Source organism: Phyllobates terribilis, unplaced genomic scaffold, assembly GCF_046119375.1.
Source record: "Phyllobates terribilis strain yellow unplaced genomic scaffold, ASM4611937v1 Scaffold_7__3_contigs__length_470593459, whole genome shotgun sequence".
Classification (NCBI taxonomy): domain Eukaryota; kingdom Metazoa; phylum Chordata; class Amphibia; order Anura; family Dendrobatidae; genus Phyllobates; species Phyllobates terribilis.
In genome coordinates this window covers 303,317,938-303,343,730 of record NW_027362767.1, presented here as the reverse complement: position 1 = coordinate 303,343,730, position 25,793 = coordinate 303,317,938, and the positions used below count along the sequence as shown (strand labels likewise).

The window sequence follows — 25,793 nt, the reverse complement described above, 5'->3', positions numbered from 1 at the left end:
TTGTTTAACTTATTATTATTCCAAGATCTATTAATGAAAATGTACTTTGTTCATTGGACAATCCCTTTAAAGGGGTATTCCCATCACCAAGATCCTATCCCAATATATAGTAGGTGTAATAATAATAATAATAATAATAATAATAATATTAGCAAATACCTACAATTAGAAATGTAGTATAGTATTTTTGATTCACTATTCCACTTACCTCATGTGCAGGCAATACAGGACCTTAGGTATCCATGATTACGTCCACTGATATAGTGACATTTAGTTATCTAGCTGCTAGTGGTCACAACCGTGGATACCTAAGGTCCTGCAATGCCTACACATGAGGGAAGAACAGGAGCAGCTATTATGCGCTGTAGACGGTAGTACCTGTACAAGTGTCATACCGTCGGTTCAGCGTGGGTGGCCTGAGGACAGGGGGGAGGAGGAGGAGGAGGAGGAGAGCATGGTCAGTCGTCATCTTGGTGAGGACACAGAAGTCTTGCCCGTTACCAGTCTGGCACGCATGGCTGACTTTATGTTACACTGCCTTAACCGTGACCCTCGCGTTGTCAAAATGTTGGGTGACAGTCATTACTGGTTGGTGACACTTTTAGACCCCCGCTACAAGGAGAACTTTCACTCTCTTTTTCCTGAGGTGGAGAGGTCTACAAAAATGGGGCAGTACCAGAAGGCCCTTGCCTTAAAAAAATTCCCATCTGAACACGCTAGCGGTACTACATACATACGCTTGCATTCCAACAAAACAAAGCAGATGCTAACTTCTATCATCCTCATCATGCTCCTCACCTTGGCACTCTCAACTCCCCAGATGGAGAAGCCAGGGCCCACCGGAGGAGTCTGGTTGTCTGGTGGGCTCGGCCAATGCTGCCCTAAAGCAGACCAGGCTAAGAAAAGTGTGGGAAAGGTTACCGAGACAAATAGGGGTGGCTGGGGACCGATTATGGACACCCGGCCGCCCCCTGGAGGCTAGGGAGCAAGCTGGGACATCCGGCCAACGGGCAGCTGGGGGCTGAGTATGGATACCAGGCCGCCGACGCAGCCATGGCGTGGTGGCCAGATTCCGGCTCCACATGCCTAAAAGGCCCAATTTAAAGTGCAAGCAAGCAAGCAGTATGGTGTTGCAGCCTGGGGGTGGGTGGGTGGCAGGCTGCATACTTGCGCTTGCATTGCAAGGAATGGGAGAGGTACAATTGAACACTTCCCTGGGACAAGGACTTGAATGGGGATAGTTGCAAATCTGCAACGACAGGTGCAGGGTGGGAGGCATCTTCGCATGTACCATGAACAGGGTTTTGGCATGCACACACTACAGCAGAATAGGCTCTCCTTCCCACTAAATGCACTGGGGAGGGCACAGGTAATGTTTTGGTATACCCGCTTAATCTTATGTATAAGGCACACCAGGACAAATAGGGGCGGCTGGGGACTGAGTATGGATACCTCGTTGCCGATGCAGCCATGAGGTAGTGGCCAGCTTCGGCCTCCTCCAAATTAAAAGGCCCCATTTCAAGTGCAAGCTAGCAGTATGGCATTGCAGTCTGAGGTGGGTGGGTGGCAGGCTGCACACTTACACTTGCATTAAAATAAAACAAAGCAGATGCTAACTTCTGTCATCATCATCATGCTCCTCACCTTGGCACTCTCAACTCCCCTGATGGAGAAGCCAGGGCCCACCGGAGGAGTCTGGTTCTCTGGTGGGCTCATACAATGCTGCCCTAAAGCAGGCCAGGCTAAGAAAAGTGTTTGGGGAGATGTTCCAAGGAGAAATAGGGGCGGCTGGGGACCGTTTATGGACACCCGACTGCCCCCAGGCGGCTGGGAACCGTGTGTGGACACCCGGCCGCGGGGCGGCTGGGGACCGAGCATGGACACCTGGCCGCCGGGCGGCTGGGGACTAAGTATGGATTCCAGGCCGCCAACCCAGCCATGACGTGGTGGCCAGATTCCGCCTCCACATGCCTAAAAGGCCCAATTTCAAGTGCAAGCAAGCAAGCAGTATAGTGTTGCAGCCTGGGGGTGGGTGGGTGGCAGGCTGCATACTTGCGCTTGTATTGCAAGGAAAGGGGGAGGTACAATTGAACACTGCCCTGGGACTAGAACTTGCACGGGAATAGTTGCAAGTCAACATCTTTTGATGCGGCAAGGATCACTTATGATGGCCACACTTTTAGACAGTGACCTGGGTGTCAGAGATGCTTCCAGGGGTCTTCCCCATGCTGTTCCCATGTCTTTTCAGCACTTTATGCATGTGTCACACAGCACATGGCCAGATAAGGTTGCAAAATGTTAAAATGACATTTCCCTGTGAATGCATTTGTCACAGTTGAAAGCAATACAAAAGTGCAAAAATGCATAAAAAATGCTACTTGTGAACATAGCCCAAGGTGTGGAGGAGTGTTTTTGTTTTTGGTTATTTATTTTACCTTATACACAAGTCTTTACCCTGGAAAAGAAATTCCTTAACATATTTCACAGGAAAAAAGTTTCAGTTTAGTTTTTGAACGTTTTATTGTGAGCCCATAAAAGTGGCTTAATACCTCTGACCACGTTGTTGACAGCAGTGACCTGGGGGTCAGAAATGCTTCCTGGGGCGATCCCCATGCTGTCCCCATGTCATTTGAGCACTGTCACTATCGTTTTGGGCACTTGTTAGGCTTTTAAAAGACTGCCGGGGGTGCCACCGCAAAAATGCTCGGGTCACCCATAGACTAACATTGGGCTCGTTGCTCGGTCGAGCACCCGAGTATCATGGCGAGCTCAGCCCGAGCTTCGAGCACCCGAGCATTTTAGTGCTCGATCAACACTAGTGGTATAGCTTACAACACAGATAGGCTACTCCACTGACTAACACACACTGCAAGAGGCCAAAAAGGATTTGCTTTGCTAGATTTAGCCAAATGCTGTGAAAAAAACTTGCACAGCACTGGCACAGACCTGCCTGGCAAAAAGTGATAGGAACTGATGTAACCTAGCCCTCAAAAGGACTGCAATTACAATTAGTCTTTACTCCCAACTTATCTATTTAAGAGCACAGACCTGCCTGATAAAAGTGATAGGAACTGATGTAACCTAGCCCTCAAAAGGACTGCAATTACAATTAGTCTTTACTCCCAACATATCTATTTAAGAGCACAGACCTGCCTGATAAAAGTCATAGGAAACGATGTAACCTAGTCCTCAAAAGGACTGCAATCACGACTATTCCCTACTCCCAAGCTATCTGTAGATTTATGCAAAAATTGGCTTGAAATTAACAAAGTATAGCGCACACAGCAACAGCGGTGCCGGCTAACATGTAGCTGCAGCAGTGAGAAAATGGTAGCTACAGGGAAAATGGCTGGGTCTTATAGGGCAAGGACATGTGACATACACTGCCAATGACACATGCCCTTGCTTGTGTGAAAAAAAGCACTTCGCTCCATGTGTGCGCTGCTGATAGGCTGAAAGATTGCACCTCCCCACTGTAAATGCGGGAAAGTGAAAAAAAAATGGAGATCTTCATTAGTGTTGAGCCACCCCCGTAGTGTTCGAGTTCGGTTCGGTTCGTCGAACACCCGTGTGTTCGCCGAACTGTTCGTCGAACTGTTCGTCAAACACCTTCGAACACCGGTAAAACCAATGGCAGGCAAACAAAAACACATAGAAACACATAGAAAACACCTTCAAAGGTGTCCAAAAGCTGACAAACTGCTCAGAAGACAGAACTAACACATGGAAAAGTGACAAGTACATATAGTCATGCGAAAATAAAAGAGGTGGAGGAGTAAAAGGAGGGGGAGACACAGATATAGGCATGTCATGCCCTTCTAAAATCCAAAAAGTGAGAAGCCGACACGGCCAGTCCGCTCCTGCCCGTGCCACCTCCGTGTCGCCGGGTTTGTGCCAGAGCCGCGGTGAACCCTGATGGCCAGCCCCCCTCTCCCAATACTGGTGCCTGTCCGCTGGTGGGTCGAGCGAGCCCCCCTGTGGTGGAGGCAGCTCTAAGCTTTTTAATTTAAATTGTCTCTCTAATTTGAATGAATACACTTTAAATCCATTTACAAGGATCTATTGGAGGGCAAGTCTCATGCCAGCAGCCGCGTAATTCCAGCTCCAGTAGAGTCCACTAAAGCTGCTGCAGTTAAAAAGCTTTTATAAGGATCGAGCTCGGCTGTCCACCGCAAGGCATCCTACTGCCAGTCCCAGCCCCTATGCCTTGGGGTGCCTCCTGATGCTCTTCACTGAGTATCCCGTGGTCCCGAAGCATTTCCTTTGAAAAAATGAAGTGTCCAAACTACAGGTGGTGTAGCTTGCTTAACAGCCGGGATAATCCGCTGACTAGCAGACCCTGCTACTAGGCACAAAGTATTTCCTGGGCTAGATGCAGTTAAAAATTTGTAATTAGATACTCTCGTTGGATGCTGAGAAAGCATTCCATAGAGTCTCCTGGCACGCCATATATGATTCTCTTAAAAAGCTTGGGGTAGGGGTCTAGGGGACCCTTTTATAGCCGAAATCACAGCCCTGTATCGCAATACGTCACCTAGGCTGAAGATAAACGGAACTGTAGCACCCTGAGGGCTCGGTTGCTACAGAGGTATTTCACCTCACCCAGAGGTGTGATATCTCACTCTCAGGTAAGGATGTAGTGTGGATCAGGACCCGACACCTGCATGCATTACACCACATTGCCGTGGGGCAGGGCGACCAATATGCCCCTGAGATGGGCACGACAGTCCCTGTCCCTGGCTGGAGTGGGGGGAGGGAACACTGAGGAAGGGGAACCCTGTAGTGCAGGAGCAGGGAGGAAACAGTTCCTGGGTGCATTGAGAAGGGAGTATAAAAGGTGGGCACCATCTTAGTTCAGTGCAGAGAAGTCTGAGCAGAAGTGGCAGGGAGCAGGGGCTCTGCATGAGCTCTGCTCCGGAGGCGGGCCTAGTAACAGAGGCCCAGGCCTGGAAGAGGGAGAAGGAAGGAAGAGGAGTGGAGAAGGCTCCAGGAACGAGGAACGAAGGGATCTCAGGGGTGCGGACGGGCGAGTCGCCACCGCACGCCAGAATCCACCTGCGTGGAGGGGTCAGGCCAAAGGGGGAGACCGGTCCCCGAAACTAGTGGAGGCAGGAAACGACCCTCAGCTAGAAACAGGAGGCTGTGACATTTTATGTGGCGCAGCCCCTCGCTACACCCGCTAGGAAGGCACCACATAGGGTCAGGGAAACTGGCGCCAAGTTTACCAAGAGGAGGCCCGAGGCAGCCGGACAGAATGGTTGGTAAGAAAGGCCAGACAAAGGACACACAAATGGGGTCCTGTGAAGCGCTCCAAAGTTATCTGGGAGTTGTCTGAGCCCCTCACCTGGTGAGCACAGTACGACGTGGGCAGTCGTTAACTGCAGACGTGGTCTGGATAATAAGAACTGTGAGTAAAGGCCCTGGACTGCATCACTGACTCCGTGTCATTACTGCTGCTGCCCTGCACCATCACCCCCATCCTCCGCATACACTGCCCTGAGGCTATACTCCTCCCGTGGGGAGTTATGCTACGCTCTGCTGCACCCACAACACCAGCCTCAGCGGTCTGCCCTGGAGCGGCGGTTCACTCTGACCGCAATCCACGGGTGGCGTAGTCGGACATTTAAACATCAAAACCACATAAATAGTTCCGCCACTGGTTTGACCGCCCTGAGCCACGGAACCGGGTTGCCGCCACGGAGACTACAACCACCAGCATCCACCAAAAAGGGTCCGGCTCCGGGTGTCCCAAGGCCCAGGGGGCGCGTCAGAACATTTTCATCACCTTTCACAATCACCAATGGGACAAGGCAGGGATGTTCTCTGTCCCCTCTCTTATACATCCTAGTGACGGAGCACCTGCTCTCATCAATTCGCCATAACCCCAATATTAGGTGGATTGAGGTGGGAGGCACCGAGTACAAGTGCTCTCTATTTGCTGATGATGTCCTAGTATATATCACTCAATCACATATATCCATCCATGCTGTTATGGCTGAAATAGATCACTTTGTTACATGGTCAAATTTTAAAATCAATGCAGCGAAGTCTGAGGCCCTCAATGTCTCCCTCCCCAAATCCATATAGGATTCCATCCAGTCCAACTTTCCCTTTGCCTGGCCCTCACAGGGTATCAAATACTTAGGAATTCCTATTCATAGAGACCTCTCCCATCTATGTTATCTTAATTTTGGGCCCTTTATTGAACAACTCCATACAGACCACCGTTGGCAAGTTAGAACTGTAAGATTCACTACGTGAACCACTGGTGTTTTGTGGAAAAGCACATGTACACTGTGTTCCAAATTATTATTTCAAAAAGTGTTTAGAAGTGATAAGGGAAGAATTTGTTTGTTTGTCAGTTAAACTCATTGATGGTGATGTGTGTCAGGGCTCTTTATATCACTGTAAGCAATTGCAGACACCAGTGCTAATTAGTTTGTCAGGTGTGTCCAATGAAAGGCAAGACTACTTAAGAAGGCTCTCTCACATTATTCAGCAGCCTACATTGTCTGCCAAAATGGGAAAGAAAAAGGATGTGTCGGCTGCTGAGAAGCAACAAATTGTGGAGTGTTTAGGTCAAGGCATGACTACAATCAACATTGTGCGATGATCAGGATGAAGTGTCTTGGCAATCAAGAAGTATGTAGCTGATTCACAGTACACACGTGTGCGTGCTGATAAGGGCAAATTGAGGACTCTTTCCTACAGGCAATTACGTCAGGTTGAAAGAGCAGCGGCAAAAAAGCCTTGTCATAGCAGCAGACAAGTTTTTGAAGCTGCTTGTGCCTCCAACGTCCCCCGAACAACAAGATGCAGGGTCCTTCAGAGGTTTGCAGCTGTGCATACGCCATCCTGTCGACCTCCTCTATCCACTTCACACAAGCAGAAACGGCTCCAGTGGGCCAAACATTGCATGAAGACTGATTTCAAAACTGTTTTGTTCACGGATGAGTGCCGTGCAGCGCTCGATGGTCCAGATGGATGGAGTGGAGGATGGCTGGTTGATGGACACCCCACGCAAACACGGCTACAGCGCCAACAAGGAGGAGGTGGAGTAATGTTTTGGGCTGGAATCATGGGGAGAGAGATTGTCGGTCCCTTTAGGATCCCTGAAGGCGCTAAAGATGAACTCCATAATGTATGTGGATTTTCTCAAACAGCACTTCCTGCCATGGTTCAAGAAGAAGAACCGTGTATTTCACAGCAAGATCATTTTTCTGCATGATAATGCACCATCTCATGCTGCACATAAAACATCTGCATCTCTGGCTGATATGGGCATAAAAGGGGACAAACTTATGGTGTGACCCCCATGCTCCCCTGACCTCTACCCCATTCAGAACCTTTGGAGCATCATGAGTGTCTATGATGGCGGGAGGCAGTTCACATCTAAGCAACAGCTCTGGGAGGGTATTCTGTCCTCATGCAAAACAATTGAAGCAGAAACCATCCAAAACCTGACAAATTCAATGGACGAGAGAGTTCAGAAGCTCCTTTCGAACAAGGGGTCCTATGTGAAAATGTAACATCACCTAGAATAAAGTTTTGAGTTGAAAACTGTTTGATTTCAGTTTCTAACAACCTGCTAATGCTTATAATTTCAAAAATGACCATTTTTTTGGTCTTTATTAAAATGAAAAGGTTGATCGAAAAGTTTGGGGGATCTAAGAGTGTGGCAACCCAGTAGTCATGATTACTTCGAATTCTGACAATATGAGGGTCATGCTGCAGGTAGTGCAGCAAGAAGGCACTTATGTGTCTTGCGCATCTCGGAGCCCCAAAATTATTTTCCGGGCTAGATGCAGCTAAAAATTATTTTTAATTTTAAATCTGGTGGAGCTTATTATAGATGGCCTAATAGGATCAGTGCTGCACACTGCTACAAAGCCCAAATTATTTTCCAGTCAAGATACAGATAAACATGATTAGTAATTTGAAAGCTTAAAACGGTTGGTAGGGTGATTTTAAACAATCATCAAGCTTTTACTCTCCCAAGGATGACACAGGGGTAGAAAAGTCGTTTCGGATCCATGATTTGTTCATCTTTATGAACGTGAGTCTGTCTACATTATCAGTGGAGAGCCGCGTGCGCTTATCTGTCAGCACACCACCAGCAGCGCTGAACACACGTTCAGACAGAACGCTGGCTGCGGGGCATGACAAGATCTCCAAGGCGTAAGTGGCTAGCTCCAGCCATTTATCCAGATTGGAAGCCCAAAAAGAGCAAGGGTCCAGTGACACAGTCGTGGCTTCAATGTTTACTTGGAGATACTCCTGTACCATCGTCTCTAGGCGTTGACTATGTGTCAGACTTCTTGTCTCCTGTGGCCTTGCAAAGGATGGGCTAAAAAAGTGGTGAAATGATTCCGCAAAATTGATGTTACCACCAGATACTGTGGTTCTGTTACGGTTTGAGTGCTGAACACTTGACGTTCCCACGGTTGGCAAGTTGGAACTGTGAGATTCACTACGTGCACCACTGGTATTTTGTGGAAAAGAACATGTAAGATTCTGCAACAGTCTCTGCTGATACTCCTGCATGCGTGCATCCCTTTGTATGGCAGGAATAATTTCTGCAAATTTACTTTTGTACCGGGGATCTAACAGTGTGGCAACCCAGTAGTCAGGATTATTTCTAATTCTCACAATTCGAGGGTCATGTTGCAGGTAGTGCAGCAAGAAGGCACTCATGTGTGTTGCGCATCCAGGAGCACCAAGTCCCTGTTGTGTTGGTGGCGAGGTAACAATCATGCTTCCTTCCTCTGTCCTCTCCCCCCAACCTCGCACAACAGAAATGTGATCAAGGTCTCCCTCATCTGATGAGTCTTCCATCAGTTCGTCCTCCACTTCTTCCTGGGCTCCTGCACCTTCCTCACTAGTTTGGCTGCTACCATGCGCCCTGGTAAAACCATCTCCCCCACCCTCACATGCCTGCCGCCTTGGTGCTGCCGACCGTCTGGACCTTGCAGATGTTAGCCCTTCCGCATACAACTCCTCCTCCTCTACTTCCTCCACCTCCTCTTGTGCCACCACCTGACTCCGAATTCTGTTTAACATGTGCTCCAGCATGTAAATCACTGGAATAGTCATGCTGATAATGGCATCGTCAGCACTAAACATCTTCGTCGCCATTTCAAAACTGTGCAGAAGGGTGCATAGGTCCCTGATCTGAGACCACTCCTCCAGCGTGATTTGCCCCACCTCTGAATCTCGTTGGCCCAGGCTATACGTCAGAACGTATTGCACCAGGGCTTGTCGGTGCTGCCACAGTCGCTGCAACATGTGCAGAGTTGAATTCCACCGGGTAGGCACATCGCATTTTAGCCGGTGAAGTGGCAGGCCCAACGACTTCTGTAGAGATGTAAGTCGCTGAGCTGCGGGATGCGAACGGCGGAAGTGAGCACACAGCGACCGTGCCCTCTGCAGAAGGCCATCTAGTCTGGGATAGTGGGCTAAAAATTGCTGGACAACCAGGTTCAACACGTGAGCCATACAAGGCACGTGTGTGACATTGCCCCGGCGAAGGGCCGCACCCAGGTTTGCAGCATTGTCGCACACGGCCTTCCCTGGTTTCAGGTCCAGTGGAGACAACCATTCATGAAATTGGTTCTCCAGAGCTGACCACAACTCCTCAGCTGTGTGACTCACATTTCCCAGACATTTCAATGTAAAAACCGCCTGATGACGTTGAGCCCTACTGCCAGCATAGTAAGGAGGTGTGCAGGATCCCTTCTGCGCAGTTAGAAAGCTTGTGGCATGACCAGACAGGCTTTGGGTGCAGGTGGAAGACCGAGAGGAGGTTGAGGAGGCAGAAGCAGTGGAGGAACTTTGACATAAAGAGGATTGACGCACAAATCGTGGGGACGGCAAGACTTGAACAGCAGCCCCTTGTCCTGCTGTCACCATAGTTACCCAGTGCCCAGTCAGCGACATGTAACGCCCCTGTCCATGCCTACTCGTCCAAGTGTCTGTGGTGAAATGCACCCTGTCACACACAGAGTTTCTCAAAGAAGCGGTGATGTTGTGTGCGACATGCTGGTGGAGCGCAGGCACACCTTTCTTTGAGAAGTAGTGCCGACTGGGCATCTGGTACTTGGGCACTGCGACGGACATAAGGTCTCGAAAATCCTCTGTGTCCACCAGGCGGAAAGGCAGCATTTCTGTAGCCAAGAGCTTGCAGATGGTGAAATTCAACCTCTTAGCTTTCTCATGTCTAGGAGGAAATGATCTTTTACTTGTCCACATCTGAGGGACCGAGGGCTGGCTATTGTGCTTAGACGGGGTTGATAAGGGTGTCCCCGGCAAACTGCCGGTCTGTGAGGAAGATGCAGGCGGACATGTTAGGTTGCCTTGATCCAAAGGTGGTGCTATCGATGTCGGACAGCGCTCAAGACCAGCTGGTGTTACCACCTCCAAAGAAAATGATGACCTGCCAATCACGCTGGCTGTTGCGGGTAAAGAGGTGGCAGGTCTGCGCCCCAAAACAGGTGTGACTGCTGTCCCCCCAGTCACAGAGGATGAAGAGGCCGCGGATGCACAAGATATGGCAGACGGTGGTTGGCCCGGCCGGCTAGGCCGCATTGTAGCACACTGAGCTTCCCACTGCAACTTATGCTTCATGTCCATGTGCCGGTTCATGCATGAAGTACTCAAACTATGTATTTTTTGGCCTCTACTTAGCTTTTGCTGACAAATGTTACAGATAACACGAGTTGGGTCATCTTTATCGATCTGAAAAAATGCCCAGGCTATGCAAGGCTTAGCACCCATGCGACCTGAAGAGCCACCACGACTTGTGGTGAGAGGCAGAGTTGTGTTTGAGGATGCAGTTGTTGACGTGCTTCCAGTACTACGTCTCTGTCCAGGAAGGCGCAACCTGACCTCGTCGTCACTAGCATCTTCCTCCACCTCCTCTGCTGACCTCATCTCTTGGCTGACTGTGGGTTGACAGTAAGTGGGATCTCCAACCTCATCATCATCACCCTGTGTGTTATCACACCCGTCGTCCTCAGAGCCAACCTGTTCCTGCCCTGACAAAAAACTAAAGTTGTCGCTCCAATCAGGTATTTGAGTCTTATCATCGTCTTCCTCATTGTCTCCACCAACAGGAGTTACAGTTTGGGAATGAGGGTCTACATTATGGTCAGAACCTTCTGCGTCTGGTCCTGGATCCAACTCATAAAGATTCTGGGCATCAATGCAGATCATTTCCTCGTCTGGATTCACAGAAGCGCTGGAGTCGACCTCTGATTCCCAGGCTATAGTATGAGTAAACAGCTCTGCAGACTCAACCATCTGTTCTACCTCATACTCAGACGGGCAGCTGGAGATTTGGGAGCTGTGAGGAAGCAAGTGCGATTTGGGTGACACCTTTGAGGACTGGAGTATTTGTGATGTTGAAGTTGATGTGGAGGAGAGCCCACTTAAAGGAGCACTTGATATCCGTTGAAGCACCTGCTGTTTTTGTGCCTCATCTGGAATTTGTAGCGATTGGCGTGGCCGTAAGAAAGGGATCTTATCACATTGTCCGCTAAAAGAAGTAGACATTTTAGTTTGGCTGGAAGATGGTCTTTCTTCTGCAGATGTTACTGTTGCTTTAACACCTACCCCACGGACACAACCTTTTTTCCCCTTCCCAACACGCCTATTCCCCTTTCCACCAGCAGCAGGCCTTTTTCCACTCATTTTGGTGGTTAACTAATTCACAACTCTGGAGTTGTTTGCACAAAAAAACAATGGATGGTAACCGAGCAGAGCTGAGTGGCCAAACTGTGGTATTAGGCCAAAACTATTGGCTGGGTTAGATGCAGAAAAAAATATATTCAGTTTGCAACCTGATGGAGGTCAGTATAGATGGACTAATACAACAAGTCCCACACACAGCTAGAAGCCCAAATATTTTTTCAGAGGTACTATAGATGCAGATAAAAATTATTTTTAATTTGCAACCTGATGGAGGTCAGTATAGATGGACTAATACAACAAGTCCCACACACAGCTAGAAGCCCAAATATTTTTTCAGAGGTACTGTAGATGCAGATACAAATTATTTTTAAATTGCAACCTGATGGAGGTCAGTATAGATGGACTAATACAACAAGTCCCACACACAGCTAGAAGCCCAAATATTTTTTCAGAGGTACTGTAGATGCAGATAAAAATTATTTTTAATTTGCAACCTGATGGAGGTCAGTATAGATGGACTAATAGAGAAAGTCCGACACACTGCTAGAAGGCCAAATTTTTTTTCAGAGCTAGATGCAGAAAAAAATTATATTCAGTTTGCAACCTGATGGAGGTCAGTATAGATGGATTAATAGAACAAGACCCACACACAGCTAGAAGCCCAATATTTTTTCAGAGGTAGATGCAGAAAAAAATATATTCAGTTTGCAACCTGATGGAGGTCAGTATAGATGGACTAATACAACAAGTCCCACATACAGCTAGAAGCCCAAATATTTTTTCAGCGGTACTGTAGATGCAGATAAAAATTATTTTTAATTTGCAACCTGATGGAGGTCAGTATAGATGGACTAATACAACAAGTCTCACACACAGCTAGAAGCCCAAATATTTTTTCAGAGGTACTGTAGATGCAGATACAAATTATTTTTAATTTGCAACCTGATGGAGATCAGTATAGATGGACTAATACAACAAGTCCCACACACAGCTAGAAGCCCAAATATTTTTTCAGAGGTAGATGCAGAAAAAAATATATTCAGTTTGCAACCTGATGGAGGTCAGTATAGATGGACTAATACAACAAGTCCCACACACAGCTAGAAGCCCAAATATTTTTTCAGAGGTACTGTAGATGCAGATAAAAATTATTTTTATTTTGCAACCTGATGGAGGTCAGTATAGATGGACTAATACAACAAGTCCCACACACAGCTAGAAGCCCAAATATTTTTTCAGAGGTACTGTAGATGCAGATACAAATTATTTTTAATTTGCAACCTGATGGAGGTCAGTATAGATGGACTAATACAACAAGTCCCACACACAGCTAGAAGCCCAAATATTTTTTCAGAGGTAGATGCAGAAAAAAATATATTCAGTTTGCAACCTGATGGAGGTCAGTATAGATGGACTAATACAACAAGTCCCACACACAGCTAGAAGCCCAAATATTTTTCAGAGGTACTGTAGATGCAGATACAAATTATTTTTAATTTGCAACCTGATGGAGGTCAGTATAGATGGACTAATACAACAAGTCCCACACACAGCTAGAAGCCCAAATATTTTTTCAGAGGTACTGTAGATGCAGATAAAAATTATTTTTAATTTGCAACCTGATGGAGGTCAGTATAGATGGACTAATAGAGAAAGTCCGACACACTGCTAGAAAGCCAAATATTTTTTCAGAGCTAGATGCAGAAAAAAATTATATTCAGTTTGCAACCTGATGGAGGTCAGTATAGATTTATTAATAGAACAAGACCCACACACAGCTAGAAGCCCAAATATTTTTTCAGAGGTAGATGCAGAAAAAAATTATATTCAGTTTGCAACCTGATGGAGGTCAGTATAGATGGACTAATACAACAAGTCCCACACACAGCTAGAAGCCCAAATATTTTTTCAGAGGTACTGTAGATGCAGATAAAAATTAGTTTTAATTTGCAACCTGATGGAGGTCAGTATAGATGGACTAATAGAATGATGCTATGCCCAAAAGATTTTACTTCACTAGGTGCAGTAAAAAAATTGGTATTCTATACACAGGTGGTATATCTTGCAGCACAGATAGGCTACTCCACTGACTAACACACTCTGCAATAGGCCAAAAAGGATTAGCTTTGCTAGATTCAGCCAAATGCTGTGAAAAAAACTTGCACAGCACTGGCACAGACCTGCCTGGCAAAAACTGATAGGAACTGATGTAACCTAGTCCTGAAAAGGACTCCAATTACAATTAGTCTTTACTCCCACAACCTATCTATTTAAGAGCACAGACCTCCCTGATAAAAGTCGTAGGAAATGCTGTAACCTAGTCCTTAAAAGGACTGCAATCACAACTATTCCCTACTCCCAAGCTATCTCTATATTTGTGCGAAAATTGGCTTGAAATTAACAAGGTATAGCGCACACAGCAACAGCGGTGCCGTCTAACACGCAGCTGCAGCAGTGAGAAAATGGTGGCGACGGGGAAAATGGCTTGGTCTTATAGGGCAAGGACATGTGACATACACTGCCAATGACACATGCCCTTGCTTGTGTGAAAAAAAGCACTTCGCTCCGTGTGTGCGCTGCTGATAGGCTGACAGATTGCACCTCCCCACTGCAAATGCGGGAAAGAGAAAAAAAAATGGAGATCTTCATTGTTCCTGCAGAGATCCATCCCCTGCCCTTCCCCCCACCCCGCTGTACACTCAAACTGCGTATTAACATTAATTTTCATCATTACTGAGAAAAAATCCAGTTATGATTTTGGTGCACGAACAGTTATCGAACATAACCTCGAACAGCCGAATTTTTATCAAATTGTTCGTGTTCGCCGAACGGCTCGAACACCGCCCAAAACAGCTCGAATTTGAGATTGGCGAACAGTTCGAGTAGAACAACGCTCATCTCTAATCTTCATTACTTCTGCAGAGATCCATCCCCTGCTCCTCCCCCCGCCCCACTGTACACTCAAACTGCGTATTAACATTAATTTTCAGCATTACTGAGAAAAAATCCAGTTATGATTTTGGTGCACGAACAGTTATCGAACATAACCTCGAACACGCGAATTTTTTTTCAAATTGTTCGTGCTCGCCGAACGGCTCGAACACCACCCAAAACAGCACGAATTTGAGATTGGCGAACAGCTCGAGTCGAACACCGCTCATCTCTACTGTTAATATCCATTAAGAAACAAACAAATTATTTTGAGGGGGAATATAAAAATGAGAAAACTAATATAATAGGGTTTCATAAGTGTGAACACTCTCTTATCATTGGGGATATGGTTGTGTTCAGAATTAGTCAATCACATTTAAACTCATGTTAAATAATATCTATCATGTCAGATGTCAGTCTGATCCCGCAGCTGTGACTGTGACCTGCGGTAAAATGCTTACCGCTGGTCAAAGGCGTCAAGCTGATGAGACAATACTAATCCACACTGTCCCAAGATGATCGCATCACTTGTAGAACAGTCACATTAGCAGATGTGACTGTTCTATCCGGCAGCCGGCTACACACTGTCAGGAGCGTAATTGCTCCTGCAGTGTATAGCACTGAGCTGATGTGAGAAAGGTTAAAGGAGTTCATCAGCTGATGAACCCCGGTGATCACTTACAGCACAAACGCTATACACTACAGGAGCGATTACGCACCAGTCAGTGTGTAGCCGTTTGCAGGGTAGAGCAGTCACATCTCCTGATGTGACTGTTCTACAAGTGATATGATCATCGTAGGACAGGGTGAATTTTGGCGGAGAGGTGAGGGATATGGTGGTTTATTATTTTTTCTTTTTTTACATGTGACATGGGCTTCGGGGTTTAGGTATTAGGTGAGTATTATGTTTTTTATTTTATGTTTTTTTTATAGGGGACAATAACTTCAGGAATTTGGTGTTAGGTGAGTATAACTGCATTTTTTATTTTCATTTCAATATTTATTTATTTAAAAAATAATAATTTTTACTTTGAGCACAGGCGCTGGCTGATGAATACTCCCATCCGTGGCTATGCTTGCTGTTAACAGTGACAGCAGTCGTCGGCTGATAGGGGGTAGTAATCTCTCTTCGGCTAATGCCTGTGACACAAGGTAAGCTTTGTACCGAGGGTCATAGTCACAGCTGTGGGCTCACGCTGACATCTGACAGTGTGAGCCCCCAGCACTGTGACTGGCGGTAACAATGTATCGCAAATCAGAGACACTGTTAACCGCGCTGTCACTCAGATGACAGCGTGGGAAACCACAGCTGTTCAGGCCCCCCATTCATTTTCTGGTACCTGAACCCAAACTTTTAATAGATGTTCGGGTACTTTAATATCGCCGGAGGCGAACATCCAGGGGTCCGCCCATCTCTAATTATGGGTGACATTAAATATGGAAATAGTGCTGAAATGATTCTTCTAAGTATGAACTTTTTACATGTCAAAAACCTGACATTTTAGCAAGGGAGTGCAGACTTTCTATATCCAATGTATCTTCACAATTTAATTCTTTAGCATTCCTGTGATATTGTGACTCTGACCATTTTACCTTAGCTAGATATCTCATATAAAGACAATTGGTGAGGTTCAACTCTTTGGATGCCATGATCACAGGAATGAAGTATGAAGATATGTTTGCAACTGCACTGTGACTTTCTATTTTTATGGTGCTCTTTTTCTGGTTTATACAAAAAACACTAGGATGGTTCATTAATACAAGATTGGTTGGGGGGTTATTTATTGTGCCACAAATAAGCTCATTGTATTGGCCACGAATGTGAACCAAATTTTCTGACCAAACTCAAGCAAACTGTTTAAATTGCTTGTTTCATTAGTTTATTGCAAACAGCAGAAAGTTCATCAATTTTGTTGATAAACCTAATTTGTATTGAGAGCTTGATCATCTTGATGGCAATTGTATGCTGAATACATTATTCACCATATCCAATCCATTTCCGATGCTGTTGAATATTAGTTTTTGGGGATAGGATAGTCAGCCAAAACAAGGTTGATGCGCACAGATGAACATATTGCTTTAATGAATTGGTGAATTGATTTTGGCTCAAATTTTTTTCAACCTGCTTTGGATGAATGCAGGAAAATGTGGGCCACATGGCCACCATTTTGATAAATTGTAGATGTCAGGAAAGGGTTAAAAATAAAAATTAAAATACTTATCTTTTCCAGACGCTCACGTGTCCCTTCATGCAGCTCCCACCCAGTACTCCAGTCTTCTTCTAGTTGTCTTCTCCATCTTCACAGGGGGTTTTGGCATATCCAGGATTGACTAGACCTCATGTGATATCATGACGTTTGTCTGTCTATGAGATTATGACTTTACTAGGCATAGTCAGTGCCAGCAACTTGAAAAAGAGGGCTGGGGAGAGGTACGTATAAGTCAATGTACTGAATTCTAATTTTTTCAGATTTGCTCATCTTAATGATTGTCCTACCATTAGTGATCAATATTCATAAATATTGGGGTAGGGGAAGTTGCCAGTTTTGCCCTAGTTTAAAACTTTCATATACCGGATTTGGAAACAAATTTTAAATGTTTCTAATATGATTTTGAGTGTATGAGGAGTGCTAGAGGGAACTATGTTTTTGATGCACCTACATGGTGGAGGTCTCAGGGCAACTGACCCTTTTTCCACCCATATAAAGGGTCCTGTTGAGATACCATGTTTCTTTAATCTAAGGGTAATGACTTGGTTGTAACTGTAATGCCATGTATTCAAATTATATTTCCCATGGTGATAATACTTATTGTACGAAAATCAAGCTTCGTGAACATTATTTTATTTTTAAAAGCTAAAGCATGACATGCTTCCTTTTTATCAATGTAAAAGACTTTTTTCCCTTTATAAAGTATTTACAATAACTTCAAGTAGATACTGAAGAATTTTGCATTGTAAACAGCTCACACAATAACCCATCAAGGTCATCTCATATTCTTTATGCCAGTACTTTTGCTGAATTGACATATAAATAGCTCCCGATGCTAGTGTGCTAAAGAATAATTAGAAGAGGAGATCACCTGCTTATAGAGTAGCTTATGTTTTATGTCTCTAAATGTATGCAAATGGTTCTTCCTGGTGAAATTTTCATTACTGACATGGCACCATGATGCACTGAAATTAAAAGGTTAAACTCCATTGAGATAAGGACCATTAATCTCAAAACTGAAGGACTTTGAATGTGAGGGATGTTTCAGGAGACTTTATATTTTGTACAATATATTTATACCAGGAGTTTATTCAGAGAAAATGCAAGCAAAGGTTAAGTCAATTCACATAATACAATATTCATATATACAATGCTGGGAAAAATTATTTACTTCTTTCAAAATTTTCCCTGTTACACTGAATGGTTTCAGAAAGTGTATTACTAGATGCAGAACCTAAGTGAACGTAAGTTTGTACAGGATAAAAAGGATGAACATGGAAAAACAGAACCCTCCTTTTTTTCTTTGTGCAGCTTGTAGAAGATAATGGAAAACTTGCATATTTACTAGAGATGAATAATTCGATTCAATGGAAATCAAATTTGTGTCAAATTTTAACCCAGTCAATTTGCAAAATTTATGACTTACAATTCATCCAAAAATGCAGAATTGTTTAAAAGAAAACGTAAAAAAAATATATATTAAGAAAATATAAAGAGGTAACAGTGCATGTTTATTTTTGCACATCTGTTTTACTAGTCCAATTTGACCCCCATACACACCAAACCAATATAAACTACAGTTGCAATTGCTGGCTTTTTATGTGTGGATCTTTCTACTCTATTATTTAGGTACATCCTTTTTGGTAGGAAGGGGGTAATTTTGTTAAAAATATATACATAAAAAACAATGATAAAAAAAAATCCAGACATATAAATGTGCAGATCTGTTTTGCACACCTGTGTTACTAGTTAAATTTGACATGTATGACCCTCACCAATATTGGAGCCTGTTGCTGCACTTGGTTTTCTGGATTTTTATCTACCTATCTAGCATTGCTTGTGACACCCTTTTTGGAAAGGAGGTTATAAGTGGGGTTGAAAGGATTTTCAAAAGATAAGTACATTATTGTAAAAATGTATGGTAAAAGAAAAAGTGACAATGGATGTAGTAATATAGGGGAAAAACAAAACAAAACATGGTTAGGAATGTGGGAGCAATTAGCAGAAGCACCGCCACTATTGATACTTGCCATCCTGGCGTAGTACCAGCATATGCAGAACCCAACTGGCCTCCTTTGCCTCCAGCAAGTGTAAATTGGGGGGGGGGGGGGGGGGGATTTGTTGAATATATGGCACATCACTTTTCTCAACAACAGCAACACCATCAGCTCGAGCCTGTTTTCTGCACAGTCCAGCTCCTTGATTGCTATGACAGTTAATTAAACTATAGTCTTTCAATTCCGTCAATAACCTATTTTTTTGTTATGCCCTATAGTCCCCTAAACCACAGCACTCCAGAGGCAAACGAAGATACAGTATTTCATAACAACAGGCTCTTTGAGTTGATTTTCTTTTTTGATGAGATGAACATTCAGCCTTTGTGGTTGTATGACATGGGGCTGGACAAAAAGGAGAACATGAATAAAAAGCCTAGCTGTGTTAGTGTCTCCATAAGGTGTAGTGGTAGGGGCACTGGCAGTGGTAGGGGCACTGGCAGTGGTAGGCAAGGTGGCAGTGATACGTTAAGTCAAGGCAAACTTAGAGGTAGGAAACAGGTGGTGAAGCTAGGAGCTCAGGACCCTTCCTACAGTTAAAGGGAATTTGTCACTACATTTGACCTATCTAAACTATTACTATGGGCATACGGGTTATAGAATACAGAAAGAAGTCCTACCTATATGTCTCATGTCAGATGTGTTGCTGCTGGGAAATCATCTTTTTTCACTTTGTATAAATTACCTCTTCCAGGCTATGGGGGAGGATGGTGTCTGGAAGATAACTCTGCCTTCAGAGATTATTTTACATGAAGGTGGAGTTACCAGTGTGAGACATGTAACTAACACAGAACAGGAGAAATTAGCCTTGTCTTTTTGCAAACATATTTTTTGCTTCTTCTCAGCTCTGTCTGCCTGTGAGCTGGAAGCTGGAGCTGAGAGGAGCCTGCAGATGTGTCAGGTATAATCACACACAGCTCTGAGGTGAGATCAGGAGAGCAGAGAGTGGCCATCCCACATCACACTAATAACTCCACCTTATATTTAAAACAAGCTCTGGAGGCAGAGTTATCTTCCAGGAACCATCCGCCCCAGAGCCTGGAAGAGGCCATTTATATGAAGTGATAAAAGATGATTTCTCAGCAACAACACATCTGATATGAGGCATACAGCGATCACTCTCCTCAGCAGTCTATAACCTGTATGCCCATAGTAATAGTTTAGATAGGTCAAAAGTGGTGACAGATTCCCTTTAACAAGCAAATAAAGTTGCACTCTGTAGTGCTATACCATGTCAACATCAAATATTTGAAACGTAAATTGCATTACTGCTCTAGATAATAAAAAAAATTGAGATGCTTAGCCCATAATTTGGCCAATTCAAGCATGCCTAGCAGAGCCAACGACAAGGTGATCTCCTGCTGCTGTGAATCCTCTCCAAGGCTGAAGACTACATTTATGGATAGGTAGGATCTTGCTGCAATGAAAACCGCTACAGGCTGGAGGGTGGATTGCTCAGTCAGAGAGCCAATATACAAATAACAAAAAGACTGACTGCCACTTCCAAACAGAAAAATGGTGTGTACAGGTGAAAACTAAGAGTAGCCATCTCTATATATAATAAACAAATAAAGTTTTTCTAGTAGTGCTACCAATACCATGCCAATTTCATTACCAGAAATAGTGAAATATGTCAGTGGAATAAAATAAACTTTGATTGTTTTAACTGAATAAACTTGATTTTAGTATTAATGTATAATATAACTGATTCAGTATTTGTCAGTTAATTCTTATAACTATTTTATGGTATGTAGTGACATAACCTCATTGTAGCCACTCGCACTGACCCTTCAGACCGTGAGTGGTGCTATGAACAGTATTTATACCTGCACTTCACTATGCATTTGTCACTTGTTTTTTATATATGAGGAAGGAAAATATGCTCCCTGAGATGTGTTATTTTAAGATGGAAATACATTTTATATGCTTTGCAGCGCTAGTGCTCGGATTTTTTTTTTTATATATCCATAAATTCATGATTGTGTGGAGAAAAAAATAAGGGTACGTTTTGTAAGGTAGCGCTATTCATCATGTTGAGGGGCACTCACTTCACTGGGTCGATTTAAGCACACATGCAACGTTTTCTGGCAATATGAAGTCCAGCAGTTTATTATACACCATAAACTGTCTATAACATAGTCCATCTCAGTGGCTTGCAGGAATATTACACATGTAATATCCTAGAGCCTTTTCAGTGGAAGCTATGCCCGCTTGGCTTCAGATACAGACTTCAGCAAGGTAACAACATTAATGTCCATATAACGCACCGCTTTTACCTTTGGCGGGTCTTAGCTGCTTCTATCAGCTCTGTTCTGCCAATGCTGTGGTTTAAGGCTTACCAGACGTGGTCTCCAGGCCATGTGCCTTCCAGGGCTAATGGTGTCCCAGACACAGGGATCAGGCCTCTTGCCTCTCCAAGGCTAATGGTGTCCCAGACAAAGGGATCAGACCTCTTGCCTATTAAGGCTAATGGTGTTCCAGACACAGGGATCAGGCATCTTGCCTCTCCAACGCTAATGGTGTCCCAGACACAGGGACCAGGCCTCTTGCCTCTCCCCTCTGTTTCTCTGTTTCAAAACCACCAGGATTTATATATCCTTCTGTGCGCACTTGACCTGTGATGATGTCACAGTCATGTGATCAGTCACCTGAAGTAGAGGTACGTGGTCAGCCAGAACACACCCAGTGGACATTTTAGTAATTCAGCAAGCCGCTGCATTACATATCCCCCCCTGTGTTCAAACTTGTGGGGTTGAACACATAATATACACAATCACATTATAACCCACAGTTCACACAGAGACCATGTACTTGACATTTGCGCTGCTCAGCCCCTGGAACATTAGTCATCAACATCAGCCCATTCCTTAGGGACCTACCATCCGTCATTGTCTCCAACTTCGTCAAGTCACATTTCCTAGTCGTAACCTTGTCAGACCTCCCCCGCTCCCAGCGGTCAATACAGCAGTGTGACTAACTTGTGCTTGTATCTAAGGTCCGGTCCGACTCCGTACTGTCTCGTACTCTGTTGGGACGTTTGCATGGGCCTCTCAGACCTGAGTTACTGGAGGTCTCACTACCTCTAAACCCACGCCCACTATCCTCAGGACATCTTGAAAGGTCTCTAACTTCTGCTGGAGCCGTTCTATTATTTAGAGAGCCCTTTCTCTGTCGGGTCTCACAATTTATAAATGGCTGCCATCTTCTGCTGCACAGGCGACGCTGTCTTTCCATTTGCTGTCTGGCGAGATTCAACTGTTCTACCTCTCACAGGTAGGTCACTCGGTACTCTGTCAACATTCGTATATATGCAAGATTTTCTTCTGTGCCTACAGCAGAGAATGACACCATGCCGTCTTCATCCGGTGTCCAGTCCTGATGATCACGTGGACTGCTTATTTTTATCACACCAGACTTCTTTACCATCATTTGCATGGTTCGGCCATTTCTCCCAATGAGCTTTCTTACTAGAGCATGAGACACCCAGATGATTTCTTCCCACAGACTTTGAGCTTTTCTCATAAGCTCCAGTTGTCTAATGGCTTGTTCCGTTTTCAATCGGACAAACCACTTTGTGCGAACACATCGCCAGTGCATGTCACTTAGGATAGCCACCATCTTCACTGTGACTTCGGTTGTGGACAGGACCACCAGCTGTTTAGCTTCTGAGGTCGAGTACACCTTACAGGCTCCCACGGCCTTCTTAAACTCTTCATGCACTGACTCTCTGGTGCATTCGTCTCTCAAATCTTCGGGTACATCTATGAGGCACTTGTACCGATACGTTTCTGTCTCACCAGTGGTTTCCAAACAATCATCTGGCTCAGGTTTCAGGGACAACTGACTTTCAGCTTCTTCACCCTCTATGCTTCCCCTGAGCTGACTCACAGCTATGAACTCAAGAATTCTCATCTTGACAACTTTCATTCCATACTTATCTTCTTTTAACACTCTCTCAGCTCTCCTCAGGTCCACCTTCTCATGGTTTAAAGGATTAAGTGCAATTTGTTTGCCCTTCTCCTTCTCCAAGGAGGCCTCATTCACTGATTGGTACTTTGCCAGGCGACCTTTAAGCTCAACAACTTCTTCCTCTAGCTCAGCTACTCGCCTCTCAGCAACCCATCTCTGAAGCTATTCCTGCTTCAACTGTTCCTTTATCAGCAGAATTCGCTCAGACCTCTCTGTCTCCAATGCGCCCACTCGGCTCTCGACAGCCAGTCTCCCAAGCTTCTCTTGCTTCAAATGGGCTTGTAACGTCTCCTTGAGCTCCTTGTTCTTGGCTCTTACATCCACCAAATCATCCAAGCTCACATTATTCGAGGAGGCATTTGCTTCATACCTCCCTTCTCCGATAGACTCCTCCATCTTTTTCCGTTCAGCTTCCACCCTGCCGATTCTATCCTTAAGGCACGTCTCTGCCCTCTGGAGATCATCACAGAACATCTTTAGCTCCTTCACCTGAGCTTCCAGTCCCGAGATCTTTCTGCGGAGATCATCATTCTCATCACGGGTATCCTGTAGAGTAGTCTCAATCACTTGGCGCATGTGCTCTGCATCCGCCTTATCATCCTCTAGTTTTTTCTTAACCTTGAGGAGATCCTCATAGTCTCTCTTGGTTTGTTGCAGTTCCCTATTGAACTTTTCATGCATCTTTTCTGCCTCACGGTCGTGACCAGACACTTCATCTTTTAATGCCCCTTTCAGGGCGGATAGCTCCCAGTCTCGCTGGTAGAGAGAGTCCTCCAGCCACTCCTTCTCCTGCATTAGAGACTTTACTTGGTCTTGGAATTGCTGCAGCTCCCTCATGAGTTCATCATACTCCTTCTTGGATTCACACAGTTCCTGGTGGAATTGTTCGCGCAGTTGTTCTAGGTCTTGATCACGTCCAGAAACTTCATCCTTCAGCGCCCCTTTTAAGGCAGATAGCTCCCTATCCCTCTGGTGTAGACCCTCATCCAGCCTTTGCTTCTCCTGTATCAGCTCTGACTGCACCAGGGAGAGACGATTTTTCATCTCGTACAGCTCATCTTCATACTCCACTTTCTCAAGCTTCAACTGAAAAACCTCCGCTTTGGTTTTGCGGAGGTTCTCTTTATTTTTCTGGAACATTTCCTTCCATTTGTTGATTTCCTCCCTGCTTTCCTCCAGTTTTCGCTGCAAGTTCCTCACAACGTGGTTTATTTTCTGCCGTTCAGACTCCAGGTTCAGCTGGTCCTGGGACACTTTCTCCATGTTTTTCCTTAGTTGCTGCACGTCACTCTGATACTGCTGCCTGATAGGCTCCAGCGCTTGGTCATGATTGGCCACCTCCTCTTTCAGCACCCCTTTCAGGGCTGTCGGTTCCTGATCCTTTTGTCTCAGTAGATCATCCTGCTTGTAACGAATTGGCAGAACTGCATCCAACTCTTCCACCTGATCTTCATTGTTGTCTGATACTGTACCAGAGGTTGCTACTGGCAACGTCACCTCCTCTTCCATCCTGATCTCTGCTTCTAAAGGAGGATCCACACTCGGAATAAAGGCACCCAGGATTGCATTTTCTTTATTTACCCTTTCAGCGAAGTCTACAGGAGCAACTTTTTTGTGGCCCTTACGCTTTCGACGACGAGCGGGGGACTTTCTCACCTCGTTTAACTCCTCCTGACTGAACTCTCTTTCTACTTTCGTAGTGTCACTGTCATCTGTGGGGTCTGTGTCACTCCCCATGGTGTTGTGGACCAACAAGTCACCTTCCACTTTGATGTCAACACCTTCTATTGACGCTACCCAGTTATCAACGGTCGAATTGTCATTTTTAGGAGGTACCAACACACAATCAGTAACCAACTTTGGTATTCTATGCTCCACCCTCTTTTGAGACTCTGCCCCCTTTTGGACAACCACACCTGTAGGGGGGTATTTAAAAAAAAAAAAACGCAATAGACTTAGGACCCAGTTCACAACATATCTTACTACCTCCCTGGGCACTCTGGCATAGTGCCAGTGCCTCAGGAGGACTCAAGGAATGGTCCTCTGCTGCCATTCTGTAAAGGGCCAACAGCTCCTGCCATTCCTGTACCAAGTCCTGTTGTCATTTCTCAAATACCTGCTGTTGTTTCTCAAATGCCAGCTGCGAATCCTGTTGTCGTTTCTCAAATGCCTGCTGCTGCGATTTTAACAGGCACTTTAATCATTCAACAGCTTCAATTTCATTTGCTGCTCCCTTCACAGCCATCTTTTTCAGCTCCTGCATTTCTTCAGAACACTCTATTTTGCTGAAGAACGTTTGCAGCCGATCATCTAGCCACTTCACCATTCCGTCTGGGGATACTGCTCCATTCATAGCCATTGTGGTAGGCTGTTCACACCTCTCTCCCCGGAAAAATTTTCGTGGCCCCACCAAGCCACAGCAAACGAGGTTTGAGTGCGACGACAATTTTCGTAACCCCGCCGAGTTACAGCCAGATGCTATAATCTTCGTGGCCCCACCAATCCACAGCAAACCAGTTTTGAGTGTGACGACAATTTTCGTAACCCCGGCGAGTTACAGCCAGATGCTTGCATCCACGTTCATCGTCCTGTGCCGTTACCCCTTGCAACCAGGCTGCAGTTGCCCGCATTCTCTAACCAATTGTAAGGTAGCGCTATTCATCATGTTGAGGGGCACTCACTTCACTGGGTCGATTTAAGCACATATGCAACGTTTTCCGGTAATATGAAGTCCAGCAGTTTATTACACATCATAAACTGCTTATAACATAGTCCATCTCAGTGGCTCGCAGGAATGTTACACATGTAATATCCTAGAGCCTTTTCAGTGGCAGCTATGCCCGCTTGGCTTCAGATACAGACTTCAGCAAGGTAACAACTAGTGTTGAGCCACCCCCGTAGTGTTCGAGTTCGGTTCGGTTCGTCGAACACCCGTGTGTTC

The 25,793-nt window shown here is 45.1% G+C and overlaps 1 protein-coding gene across 1 annotated transcript in view; it reads right to left on the bottom strand.

The window, feature by feature from the left end:
- Nucleotides 1-24,361, bottom strand: part of LOC141155507 (cingulin-like) — a 109,882-nt gene extending 85,521 nt beyond the window's left edge. The window contains exons 1-2 of the mRNA XM_073642373.1: nt 23,171-24,361; nt 16,213-16,341 (exon numbers count right to left, since the gene is read on the bottom strand). Of these exons, the coding sequence (XP_073498474.1) occupies nt 16,213-16,341; nt 23,171-24,361 (1,320 nt within the window). The remainder of the gene's footprint in view (nt 1-16,212; nt 16,342-23,170) is intronic.
- Between the last annotated feature and the right edge of the window lie 1,432 nt (nt 24,362-25,793).